The following is a 14,023-nucleotide window of genomic DNA, read 5'->3' on the forward strand; positions in this document are numbered from 1 at the left end:
TGATAACCTGGGGTAGCAGGGCGATCGGAGGGAAGGCATACAGGTAGGTTTTGGGCCAATCATGGGCCAGAGCATCCTGTCTCTTTAAAAAATTAATTGGGCAGTAAAAGTTTTCTTCTGAGGTAAAGAGGTCAACCTATGCCTTGCCAAAAACTGACCAAATCTTCTGAACTGTTTGGGGATGTAATCTCCATTCCCCTGGAGCTACGTTGTTCCCAAAAACTTACCTGCTCCTTGGTTCAGTCTGCCCGGCACATGAACCGCTCATAGTGAGAGGAGTTTTTTCTGTGCCCACAACAGGAGACACCAAGTCATCCTTTGAAGGGGACGTGACCTGAAGCCACCTTGGTGGTTGATGTAGGCCACCACCGACATGTTGTCGGACCAGGACATGATGTCCCTCTATGGCTGGCAGGAAGGTTTTCAGGGCTAGGTAAACTGCCATCATTTCGAGGCAGTTGATGTGCAGGCATCGTTTGTGGGTCAACCAGTACCCGAATGCCGGGTTGCCTTTGTACAGAGCACCCCAGCCCAGGCTGGAAGCGTCCGTTGTCACCACCTTCCTTCTGGAGATCGTCCTCAACTGAATGTCTTGCAGGAACATGCGAGAAGTCGTCCAAGTGGCCACAGATTTGAGACAGCGATGGGTTACCCTGACATAAGCACGGCCCAGGCACCAGGCGCCAATTACGTGGACTAACGCGGTGTAATCCAAGCTCGCATTTGGACTACAGTCTGTGACTGTTCCCAGAAAGGAAATTTGTTGTCTGGTAGCCAAACAACTCTTTGCTGAGTTGATTTTCCACCCTAAACGCTCTAGGTTGTTGAGCAACAATGACCTGTGAGCGATCAGGTGATGTTCTGAGTCAGCTATCAGTAAACTTCGTAAACGTGCGGGGGGCCAGGGACAGTACAAAAGGAAGCACCATATACTGAAAGGCCACATCCTCGAAAGCAAACCGCAAGAAAGGTCTGTGATGGGGCGCTATTTGGATACAAATGTAAGCGTCTTTCAGATCCACAGACAGAAACCAGTCTTCGGGGCGCATTCTTCACAAGATTCTGTTTCAAAGTCAACATCTTGAATGGCCGTCATATGGGAGCCTGATTCAGATGTCTGAGATCAAGAATTGGTCTGAGTCCACCGTCTTTCTTTGAAACGAGGAAATATGGGCTTTTAAAAGTCTGACTCTCTGTTCACCTCCACCACTCAGAGGCATTCGAAGTGGTAGGAAACGAATGCAAGCTCTTTTTGAGGGGGTTCCGGCATCTGCGATAACTAGCCCTCTCCTCTTCCTCTCAATACGGCTTCTGAGGCTCAGGTTCCAGCACTACACGAGGGCGGGGACCTGGCGCTTAGGAAAGGGGTACTTCCTAGCCGTCCAGGGGCGCTGTTGAAGATCAGGCTCCGGTTTCTGCGAGAGCTGAGGCTGCGCCGGCTTTGCAGTGTGCGGTGTAGACACTGTCTTCCCAGAATACAAAATAAGTTACATTTACCTTTATATTCAAATTCTAAACTTTTCGCCCCTGGCTCTTAATGCATTGTGTTTCCTTCTGGAGCATTAGTGAGCATTTGAACCCTCTGTAACAGTTGCAAATGAGTCCCTCAGTTGTCCTCAGTAGGAAAAGAAGGACCTGAAGGATATTTCAGAAGAACAGCAGGCAGTTTAACTGTTCAAGAAAAACAAGAAAACTCATGAACAACTATAACTAAAACACACACACACACAGCTGTAGATAATTTAAGTAATAATACAGCATTAAGAATAAAGTGTATGTAAACTTAAGAAAAGGGTCATTTTTATAATATATTATATATTATTTTTATATTATTTTCTCTTGTGGACTATATGTAAACATCTTTTATGTGAAATATAATATTCAGGTCAGTACTAAATAAACCATAATATGCATTTTGTATGATCCCTCTTATTTGGTCAATTAATTAATATTTTGCAGATTCCACAAGGTGTATGTAAACTTTTGACTTCAACTGTATGTTCCAGTGCACATCTGTCACTACACGTCAACTTCTTCGACCGTCCTCTGACGATATCATGTTTATGCAATACTTTGATGTTTACACAGTGCACTCAATAACAGCATGTGCCAAACATAAGGTTCCCTTCTCCCTGTGGCCCAAAGTATCCACCTCAGGTAGCCATCAGAGACCAAATTTGTACAAATACACAGCCAAATAGTAAATATTTAATGAGACTCATAATGAAAACGCAAGGGACTGTGTAAGTAGATTCTGATGTAAGCTCCAAGATTGACATGATGTGGTTATGAGAGTTCAAATCAACACAGTAAGCACATATCCTATTTTAATGCACATAATAAAATACAAATAAAGGACTCACATAACAGGTGGGAATGCGTACATTGCTTCTACATCTACTAATAATAATTATAATAGTCAAGCAGAAGTTTAATCTTTATCAAACATTGCAGAGTACATCAAGAAGAGCTGTATTGATACATCCTGAAAGAGGCCTGCAGGAGGACTGCCAGACACTGTTCTGAGGCCTATAAAACAAGAACTTATAGTGTCTGAATTAGGGCGATAAAACGATAACGATATATATCGCGATAGACAAGAGATCGATATCAATAAAAAATGTGTTTGATAAAACGTTCGATATTTTGTATTCTTCGTCGGCCCGCCCAGCCCCCCTTTAACGTTCAGTTCATAGCGCCAGATCACAATAGAAGTTAAGGTTATCTTTCCTACAGAACGGGTCCATGTTGTTGTATTAAACAAACTAAATAGCCTTATGTTATTTATCTTATTTACACGACGGCATTTGATTTCTGTCCCTACATGATCGCGCGTTTACAATGTCTCCTCACAGAAGGGATCGCGGACTTCATTCATAAAAACGGACTTTACTATAGGGCGGAATTCGTCGATTTTTGGATCAATAAATCAAAAGTTGGTCTGTTAATTCATTCAGATCGCGATATGGACTAGTGTCTGTGAAAACTGAAATGCAAAAAGACCGTTTCAATAAGAATCCTGCATGTTCCGTTTGCCTCTATAGCCTATGTATGAATGGAGGAGACACGTTTTATTTTCACTACACGCATACTGCACACGTGACGCTCCTGCTAATTTTTGGCCTTTGCATCTCACATGAAAAGACAAACTCCAATAAATACATCTCCAAAGCTGCTGTGAGTGTCACTTTTTGTCAATTTTACCGTTTCATTAGTGAAACTAGCATCATTCATACTGTATTACACTGAAACTTCACGGCAACCTGTCAAAATAAAAGTAAGGTTTAACATGTAACAGAACAATATAAGTCTTGTATTACTTTGTACAGTATAATGTAGGTGTTTATATGTTCACATTTAAATAATTTACATAAAACAATATATATGATAAAAAAATAAAAGAAAGAGTCACCACTTAATTGTTGAAAAAATACTATTATTATTAAACCTTTTTTTTAACTGAATATAATTTTTCTTCTATGTATTAATTTTAACAGTAAAGCTCCGTTTATTTTTATTTTTAAAAATAAATCAGTGATTTTGCTTTCATTTGATTATCAGAAAAATTAAAACAAGAATTTCTGAAAAAAAAAAAAAAAAAGATTGTAAGGCCCTATTGTTCAAAATGTTGAAAGTTTTGGACTTATTTTTACACTTAAATAAATATTTTTGTTATTACACAAAGTATAGGCTAAAGTACCGGGAAAGTAGTAATGTTGGCTACTGGCAACCAGCAATCTGTGCAGAAATAAATATTATCAGCCAAGTACTTTGCAACAACCTCTGACCTGTGGTCAAGCCGTACTTCTGGGCCATACATTAGCTAAACCATTCACTTCATCGACAATGAATGGGGTTTGAATTGAGGATTAAGAGATAATTAAGTGTATATTGTGACTTTAGACTTATGTTTACATTTTAATTATTTGAGTTTTCCATGGTTGTTGACATTTCTGTCTTAATAACTGAGGGGATTATGATCAGAGGCAGGTTAAGTTTAAAATAAAAATGCTTGAGTGTAATATATTTTTCTCCTGGTCCTTATTTTAAATGGGTCATAAAAATATCAATAATTATCGATATCGACCGATATGAAACACTGATATCGTCATATAGTTTTCAGCCATATCGCCCAGCCCTAGACTGAATGCACTTCTGTTGGCCTTGTCACTCGAAATGCAAATATTCAGTACAAATGAGATTTTGAATCAAATCAGTGCATTTATATGGACCCATTTTCATTGAAAATCAAACTTTGAGGTCTGAAATTGTAAGATTTTTTTTTAAACAAATAACAATAATCCATATACAGGGATCAACTTGAATATTGAAAGAGGTCAGTCTCCAAAGCATTTGATTTAAAAAAGAATTATGATTTTATGAAATTAGTTACTGTTAGATCGCTGTCCCCATGCCTAGACAATTAAGATCCAGCCCCGGACGCCAGATCCCATCAGAAAATATCAGTTTGTCCAGTAACAGAACCACTCGTCAGCAGAGTAGTCTAATACCCAAACCCTGTTAACAGGAGGTCTTGTCTGGTACCCAAAATACCCAAAACACTATTAACAGTCTTCTGTCAGTTAAGAAGTACGCCAAAATGTCGTTCCATCCTGAAGATTACACCAAAATGTTGACTGAGGAAAAACTAGTGAAATTAAAGAGCAGAAGCAGGAGACGAAGTTATGATGGTAAAAAGGAGCAGAGTTTATTGAATAGTGTTAGTTGCGTATGTCTCAATGCTCAGACTTCGTCTGAAGAGCACAAATCCAACAAGTATTGTTATATCAAACTGCTTCAAAACAGCATCCCATAAACCTTGAGGTTCATAAACGACATATCTCTTATTATGAGGACAAACAGGCCATGAAACCACACAGTCATAAGACTAAACAACCATGGAAAAATAATAATATAAGTAAGGAATAATTGACGACAGGCCGTAGAATTCCTAGAAAATAATGCACACCCGAGTGGCCATTACACCTCGGGTGTGCATTATTTTCTAGGAATTCTACGGACCGAAGTCAATTATTCCGCTTATACTAGAGTTACCACACCTCAAGACATCGATCAAATTATATATTTCAAGACATTCGTCCGGTTTTTATCCTTAAAATGCTTTTGTGAGTAGGATTAATTTCTTACGCAGCTCATCCAACTGCTTCGTTGCTAGTTCCAAAACGTCATTTTAGACCTAGTAACGACGCTTGAGCAGCTGATAGCAAACTAATGCGGTTAATAATGAAGTTTAGACAGACCGACAGACAAGCAGACAGAAAGACAGAGAGATTGAGAAAGATATTAACTGCATGAATTACCTCTCTCAAGTCTGTGTGTCTCTCAAAGGTGACTGGCAGCATCGTCTCTACTAACAGTTAAACTTTAAGTCCATTTTCTTCAAGACCACGCCGTTGTAACCGCACTTGTGAGAGCTTTCATTTCATTTTTAAGTTGTTCATTGTCAGAGCAGCGCTAACAACATTAGCGCGAATGCTAACGCGAGTGCTAACTGTAACGTTATGTGTGTGCGTCCGTGAGTGAGAGAGGGCGAGAGAAATAGTTTGTGCTTTCTGTACATAATGAAACGTAATATAGTGGAAAAAACATGGAAGTAATCCATCGTTTTGATCCTGTTATTTGCTGTATTGATTAGTTTGGCCAGTGTCATTGTGGGTTTTGGTTATTTTGCTGTTTTGGGCTGTAAGGACCTTTGAAATAACTGAAATCGTGTGGCGGAGTGATATAGACATGTACTGCGGTCAAAAGTTGCCTGGAACTACGTTCACCGTGCGTTTCCCTGAATATAATGCACACCTCTAGAACGTTCGTCAGCCAATCAGATTCAAGCATTCAACGGCCCTGTAGTATAACATAATATAAATGACTAATCAATTAATAAATCAATGAAATGGATATATAAATGACTATAATGATTATGTTTAAATGGAATAATTAAAAATGATTAAATGAATGAAGAATATGGAAAAGAAAGTAAAACACAACACAAATGTAAGGTTGCTCTCTTGAAGCAACACACACAGTTTGCATTGGAGGATCCTCAGATCCTTCATTACATTTTAGCAACACAAAGTATTTGGGTGGGTTTATAGTTTAATTAATAAAAAAGAAATACAAATCTCTTTATAAGGACTCAAGTGGAATGATTTTACAATATAATCAGTTCTAAGATGTTTTTTACTTAAATGTTCTATTGCCACTAGTTTTCTCAAATACTGGGATTTGCTATGTACTTTATACTATTAGTCAGGCACTACAAGCTCATTGTTTTTTTGTTTTTTTTTCACAGGCATTTTGACAAGCACACAAAGCAGCCACTGGGAATACATACGTAGTTCATGACAGCTACTTTACAATGATATTAAAAGTAGGATGTTCTTTGATTATTCTCTGTGCCTACAACAACAGCGGTGACAGTTTAGAGATTTGCATGGAGATTTGTTACAAGGACTTTGCAGTATTAGTATTAGTATAACAACATCTTTCATCCTTTTGATGATGTCTAATTTTAATAATTCTACATCTAACATCACTCAGACTGTACTGCCGACGCATCAAGATTTGAAAACATTTTTGTGTGTGTCTTCATGTGCAATATTCCTCTATGTCAACGGGGTCATGATCTTTACCTTGAGGAAAAAGACTGTTTTTCAGGAGGCATCTCGCTATATTTTGTTTGGACACATGCTTTGGGTCGATACACTTAATCTTTTAATGAGTGTAGTGTTGTTTGTGTGTGCTCTTTGTAGGCTTTTGGTTATGAAAGTTGTCTGCCTTGCGCTTCTAGTGGCTGCAACAGCTCTCTATCAGGCCTCTACCTTGAATCTGGCTTTAATGTCACTGGAGAGGTATGTGGCCATTTGCTTCCCTCTCAGACATGCAGAAATCACCACATCCGGAAGAACTAACTTGGCCATTGGTGTGCTTTGGATGATAAGCTGGATTCAATCCCTTACTGAGATTATTATCTTCTATTTTTTTGATACCACAAACGTAGCAATGAATTTATTTTGCTCAAGAACTACTTTTTTTAGGCTGCAGGTCTATAAGAAACTTGATATAGCTTTCACAACTATATTTTTCATGTCTGTGTGTTTTGTTGTAATCTTTACTTATGCCTCTATAGCAGCTGTGGCTAAATCAGCCTCCTCTGATAAAACATCGGCCAGAAAAGCCAATAGCACTGTTCTGCTGCATCTAATACAACTGGGTCTCTGTGCTGTGTCTATTTTAGTTGGAGTTATCCAAGAAGTCATTTATGTTTACGCTGACTATATGACTTCAATGAGTGTGATGTATTTTTGCTTTGTGGTGTTTATGATTTTTCCAAGATGTTTAAGTCCTCTTATATATGGTCTGAGAGACCAGGCGTTTAGTTGTTTATTTAAATACTACTTCACATTTGGTTTCAAAAAGAAAAACAGCTGTAATACAGAAATACATGTAGTATCAGGTGGTTGAGAAACCACCTGATGGTTATTGAAATCTTATCTAAAATGCTTTAGGGAATTATATGTTGTCACTACTTTTACACTCTATAGCTGCAAAACATAAACTTCTGTCTTAATACAATGATCTACTAAAGTTCAGCCACACTTGAAGTACAAGCATATTTAACAAATCTATTAAATCTGTAACAATGTTTCCCAGTGCTCTGACCACAGATATGGGAAAGTGTTTTTTAAGTGTCGTTTTCATTTGTCAATGTTTTGCATCCTTTCTTGCCATGTGACAAACATAATCACAGTTACTATTGAGGCCCTTTAGCTTTTTGTTGTCTATGAAATATGTAACATCAAATTGGGTTAAGAAGTAATAGCCTTAATAGGAAAGTAAGAAAAATAAAATACAATGTTATTAGCAGCACTTGATTTGCTACTTTTTTGCTACATGATTATGTGAATAGGAATGAAATCTATAAGCAATTTTCTCTTTTCTGACATTTTTTTTTTGTTTTTGTTTTTTTTTTTACAATACTAGCTTAACAAACTATATTCTGCAGGAAACCTGTACAATTAAACTAATAAATGAATAAATATTTTATATATGTGACTCTGGAGCACAAAACCAATGGGGGGCCAAAATTATTAATCTTTCTTTTATGCCAAAATCATTAGGATATTAAGTAAAGATCATGTTCCATAAAGATATTTTCTACCATAAATATATCAAAACTTATTTTTTGTTTTACATTTTTAATTTTTTTGCACCCTCAGATTCCAGATTTTCAAAAATTTGTATTCCAACCAAAAAGTTGTGTCCTATCCAAACATACATCAGCCAAAAGCGTATTTATTCAGCTTTCATATGATGCATATAAATCTCAATTTAAAAAATTTGACCTTTATGACTGGTTTTGTGGTCCAGAGCCATAATAAAACTGAAACTGTTTGGCTCATTATCTGGCAAGCAGACCATGTTTTTTTTCTGTGTGTGTGTATTATACAGTCATGTCAGAACTTGTGAGCCACTGATTTTTTTCCTAAACCAGTAAAGCACAAAAGCCACCCTGCAACAAGTTCTAAAGATTTCATTGGTCATGTCACCCACAATGCTGATTGCCTAAACAATGGAGAAAAGGGTCTCTGTAAAACAAAAGTAGGCTTTTCTAAGCTGATGGGTGTTTTGTGAAAATCACACAGTGTAAATGATGCCCCATACCTGACATCACCCCAATGAATTAGCACTTAAAGCAATGTATGTGTGCTTTCTTTTTTTTTTACGCCAAAATAGATTTAAAATTGTTTTGATGGTAACGTCTGTTTTGGGATTGTTTGGTGAGCAGGTACGAAAATCTTTCTTTATGACAGCAGCATGTGTATGGCCAGATGGTCTTATTACTGGGAGGTCACCGAGAAAATGTAAATACCAACTTGGATCAGGTGCTTTGACAACCAAATACATCACAGCCTTGACGCCATTGAATTCCTGTCAGAGTTGTGCGACAGTCAATAGAACTGCAATCCTACCTGGCAAATGTCGCCCATGACTTTTCTTACAAAACAGTAATTTTTCTGAAAAACAGAATAGACATATCCATAATAAATGTTTAATTACAAACATGGTAAGGATTAGTCAACAGGCTGTCGGTTTATTAAATGATAAGCTGCTTTCCCACAATTGCAGTGGTGAAGTCTCTCCTCCACTGACATCCAAAAAATAAAAATCTGTGGCCTTTTTCTCTGTGCTTACCTTGAGGGATTACTCTACTTCCAAAATAAAAAAAATTCCTGATAATTTACTCACCCCCATGTCATCCAAGATGTTCATGTCTTTCCTTCTTTCAGCTCCACTCATATAAGTGTTCCGTGTCAGCTTTTCGTGTGTGTGTTGTTTGCTGACATGCAACCTTTCTGGAAATAGGCCTATTCTCATTTGTGCAGAAGAAATATACAAAATAGGGCCAAATTTTGTTTGTAATATACAGAAATGTTAAAGACTGGGCAATAAGGTTGTTCAATGGCCAGGCAAGCTTCAATTCAACAGTTTCTCACATTAAATTGCAGAAATTAAAAAAAAAAAAACAACGAATCAATAGACCAATCAAATCCCTATGTACAAAATAAAGTTCCGCCATACATTTTATTTTCTCATTCAAGAAGCCCTTTCTATGGAAGCCCATTTCCGCCACTGAATAAAAAAAAAAAAAGAAAAAAAAGATAACTGCAGTTTTATCTTACAATTCTGACTTTTTTTTTTTACAGTTGCAAGTTTGTATCTCGCAATTCTGACTTTTTTCTGAGAAGTGTGGGATATAAACTCACAATTGTGAGTTATAAAGTCAGAATTGAAACATTTTCTCACAATTGCAACTTTGTATCTTGCAATTCTGACTTTTTTTCTCGCAATTGCATGTTTGTATCTCGCAAGTAGTTTACTTCTAATTTGTTTTAAAACATATATTACTTTTATAACAATGTGTCAACATGTATGAGAATTTAATGCTTTAATGCTTTCTTTATCAAATTTATTTAATATTTTAGGACAAATATTTTTTCTTGTTTAAGTTAGGCATAAAAGGCAGTGCTGAATTTTTTGTCCAGAGCAGATGTTAATTTTATAATTATAGAGGGTAATTAAAGACATTATTGCAGAAACAGTTAAAAAAAATCAGCTACTCCATCTGACCAGGACTTTATTCCGCAAAAAGCCATATTCGCAAAACTATCGTTTTCAACATCTTTAATAACAACAGTTTAATCGCTATTGACCACATTCAACATCAAAGGACAGTAACACTTATATTTCATTATATGTACTTTACATTATGCAATTTCTCTGCAGTAAAGCCATTCAAGCCAGTTGCAGATACTATTATTTGTTTTATGCCGGTAATGTATATGTGACCCTGGACCACAAAACCAGTCGCTGGGGTATATTTGTAGCAATAGACAAAAATACATTGTATGGGTCAAAATTATTGATTTTTTCTTTTATGCCAAAAATCATTAGGATATTAAGTAAAGATCATGTTCCATGAAGATTTTTTTGTAAAATTCCTACTATAAATATATCAAAATGTAATTTTTGATTAGTAATATGCATTGTTAAGAACTTAATTTGGGGAACTTTAAAGGTGATTTTCTCAGTATTTTGATTTTTTTGCACCCTCAGATTCCAGATTTTCAAATAGTTGTATTTCGTCCAAATACTGTCCTATCCTAACAAACCATATATCAATAGAAAGCTTATTTATTGAGCTTTCATGTGATGTATACACCTCAGTTTTGTAAAATTTAACCTTATGACTGGTTTTGTGGTCCAGGGTCACATATAATGCCGGTAGCAGTAATTATGAGTAAAAAAAATCACGCCATCATTATGTTTTAAAAACTGCCACTTTGAGGAATAAATGTAAATTGCACTCATTGATTCTACAGACGTGCAATTGTTGTTTTACGTTTATCTTTCCTGCTGTTATGGAGCAGTCCGGCGACATGACAAAGAAAGTTGAAACAAGTAAATAAATTGTCACAGAATAAGAATATGTGAATAACTCAATTTTGACAAAAATGTCAGATAGAACCTTATAATTCTAAGGCGACGATATGTGACCCTGGACCATATTTGAGATTTATACGTCACCTGAATGCTGAATAAATAAGTTCCATTGATGTATGGTTTGTTAGGATAGGTCAAGATACAACTATTTGAAAATCTGGAATCTGAGGGTGCAAAAAATCTAAATATTGAGAAAATCTTTAAAGTTGTCAAGATAAATGCACAATATTGATCAAAAATTAAGTATTGACATATTTAGGTTAGGAAATTTACAAAATATATTTATGGAACAGGGTCGATAATTTTGACTGATACAATGCATTTTTGGCTATTACTATATACCTGTGCTAGTTTAGACTGGTCACGTATGTTATAGTTGATTTTAATTTCCTCTTCATGCCTTCTTTAACCTGTTAACCTCAACCAGGATGCCTAGCGCACTGAAATGTTCTTTGTTTTGCATAAAAACAAAAAAGACTATATTTAGCTTACTGTATGTGAAGAATGACCAAAACAAATTAAATTTCTCAATTTTGAAGCACTGTTAAAATAAAGGCAACTAAGGTTGCAGTCTAAAAATCAACAAACAACACTGAGTTCTTAGAAATTAGCATAAACAATTTTTAAATGTATTGTTAAAATAATAATAATAAGTTGTTCTAACAACCACAGAATAAAATCTTTTATTTATTTATTTTGGACTCGTTTGCTGAAAAGAAAAGGAGGAAATGTCCACAAATGTCCCTTTTCTTTGCTGGAAAACTAGGGATAATGTAAACACACAAAGACCTCCCCCCTCACACACAAAACAACCACTGGGATTAAAAATGCATGACACGATGAGTTTAACTGTATTTAAAGTGTGATGCTGAGACAGAGCTCTGGTCTTTCTCTCGCTGTGCCTGGAGATCTGCAGTTACAAGAATGTTGTAGATTGCAGTATTATTCTGAGTGAGTGTGCTATACCAACATTTGTGGTCAACACCTTCATGTCTTGCGGTTCTAAATATGTCTTCTTTTAATGGTACTGCATCGAACCATACACAGATTTTATCACTGGTGGATCAAAATGGACCGGTGAAAACGGTTGTGTGTGTGACCCCATGTGTCATTTTCCTCTATGTTAATGGGGTCATGATCTTCACCTTGAGGAAAAAAACTGTTTTTCAGGAGGCTTCCCGCTATATTCTGTTTGGGCACATGCTTTGGCTTGATACGCTCCATCTTTTTATGAGTGTAGTGCTGTTTGTGTGTGCTGTTGGCAGGATTTTTATTTTGAAAAATGTCTGTATCATTCTTCTTGCGGCTGCACAAGCTCTCTATCAGGTTGCCTTACTGAATCTGGCTTTAATGTCACTGGAGAGGTATGTGGCCATCTGCTTTCCTCTCAGGCATGCAAAAATCACCAGTTTCAGAAGGACTCACATAGCTATCGGTGCTGTTTGGATGATTGGTTTGATTCAGTGCTTGTCTGAGATGATTATTTTCTATGCTGTTGATTCTACAAACACAGTGATGAATTTGTTCTGTTCAAGAACTACCCTCTTTAGACTTCAGATCTATAAGAAACTTGAAATAGCGTTCACATGTATATTTTTCATGTTAGTCTGTTTTGTTATTATCTTTACTTATGCTTCTATAGCAGCTGTGGCTAAATCAGCCTCCTGTGATAAAACATCAGCCAAAAAAGCTAACAAGACTGTTCTGCTGCATTTAGTACAGCTGGGACTCTGTGCTGCGTCCATTTTAGTTGGAGTTATCCAAGAAGCCATTTATGTTTACACTGACTATATGACTTCGATAAATGTGATGTATTTTTGCTTTGTAGTGTTTTTGATTTTCCCTAAATGTTTAAGTCCTCTTATATATGGCCTGAGAGACCAGGCCTTCAGCTGTTGGTTTAAATACTACTTCACATTTGGTCTCAAAAAGCAAAATAGCTGTAAAACAGAGATACATTTAAGAGGAGGAGGGTAAAAAATAGTAGATACTATATAAAAGTATGTTGAAATGCTACCTAAAAAGCTTTAGCAGATAATATTTTTTCATTGTTACAAGTTACAAAATGCTGTATTTATGTGATGAGATATTGGATATGTAAACATGTGGTAAACATGTGTACAAACATATTTAACCTGTCACAATTTTTGTCAGTGCAAGGACCCAAGAGATGAGTTTTTAAATGTTTCCTGTGCATTTACTATTTTACTGTATTATGACAACTTCTTTACTAACACAGTGAATGAATTTATAATTATTTAATTGCTGACTTATGATACTCTAAGCCTCCAATCTAGCCTTTTCTTGAAATCTATTAAATCAAACTAATAAATGTACAACAGTTAAAACATTTTATGCAGCATATGTTTATTGTTTGTTCATAAACAAAACTCATGTGATGTGTTTGTGCAGTTCTTACAGCTTTTCATTTACTGCTCAGCGATTTGTAATATTACATGGTTTATGATTTTCATCTTTACATATTTTCATCATTACTCTGTTTTGCACCAATATGAACAATTTCTTGTTCCATGTATCTTATTAGAGATACTCTTTGATATTCTTTGTTTAGTGATAGTTGTTCATGAGTCCCTTGTTTGTCTTGAACAGTTAAACTGCCTGCTGTTTTTCAGAAAAATCCTTCAGGTCCCACAAATGATTTGGTTTCCTAGCATTTCTGTGTATTTGAACCCTTTCCAGCAATGACTGTATGATTTTGAGATCCATCTTTCAACACTGAGGTCAAGTGAGGGACTCATATACAACTATTACAGAAGGTTAAAATTCTCACTGATGCTTCAGAAGGAAAAATCATGCATTAAGTAACAGGTAAAAACTTTTGAACTGAATGGAGATGTGTACATTTTTCTTATTTTGCCTAATATATATATTTTTTTTTATTTAGTACTGCCCTGAAGAGGCTACAGGAGATAGTTACATGTTTCACCAGAAGTCAAAATATGTTAAATTTACCCTGATCTTCAAATTCAAAAAGTATATA

The 14,023-nt window shown here is 36.0% G+C and overlaps 2 protein-coding genes across 2 annotated transcripts; both read left to right on the forward strand.

Annotated features, from left to right (window-relative positions):
- The first annotated feature begins 6,519 nt into the window (after positions 1-6,519).
- Positions 6,520-7,482, forward strand: LOC141291927 (odorant receptor 131-2-like). The gene has a single exon (XM_073823925.1). It carries the CDS (start codon positions 6,520-6,522, stop codon positions 7,480-7,482), a length of 963 nt encoding a protein of 320 aa, XP_073680026.1.
- Positions 7,483-12,030: 4,548 nt separating this feature from the next.
- LOC141291896 (odorant receptor 131-2-like) lies at positions 12,031-12,999 on the forward strand. Its single transcript, XM_073823901.1, has one exon. The coding sequence runs from the start codon at positions 12,031-12,033 to the stop codon at positions 12,997-12,999; it is 969 nt and encodes a 322-aa protein (XP_073680002.1).
- The last annotated feature ends 1,024 nt before the right edge of the window (positions 13,000-14,023 follow it).

This window comes from Garra rufa, chromosome 19, assembly GCF_049309525.1.
Source record: "Garra rufa chromosome 19, GarRuf1.0, whole genome shotgun sequence".
Lineage (NCBI taxonomy): Eukaryota > Metazoa > Chordata > Actinopteri > Cypriniformes > Cyprinidae > Garra > Garra rufa.

What these genes read in the sequence shown, in the direction of transcription:
- LOC141291927 (XM_073823925.1), top strand. Translation starts at nt 6,520, where the DNA reads ATGTCTAATTTTAATAATTCTACATCTAACATCACTCAGACTGTACTG.
- LOC141291896 (XM_073823901.1), top strand. Translation starts at nt 12,031, where the DNA reads ATGTCTTCTTTTAATGGTACTGCATCGAACCATACACAGATTTTATCA.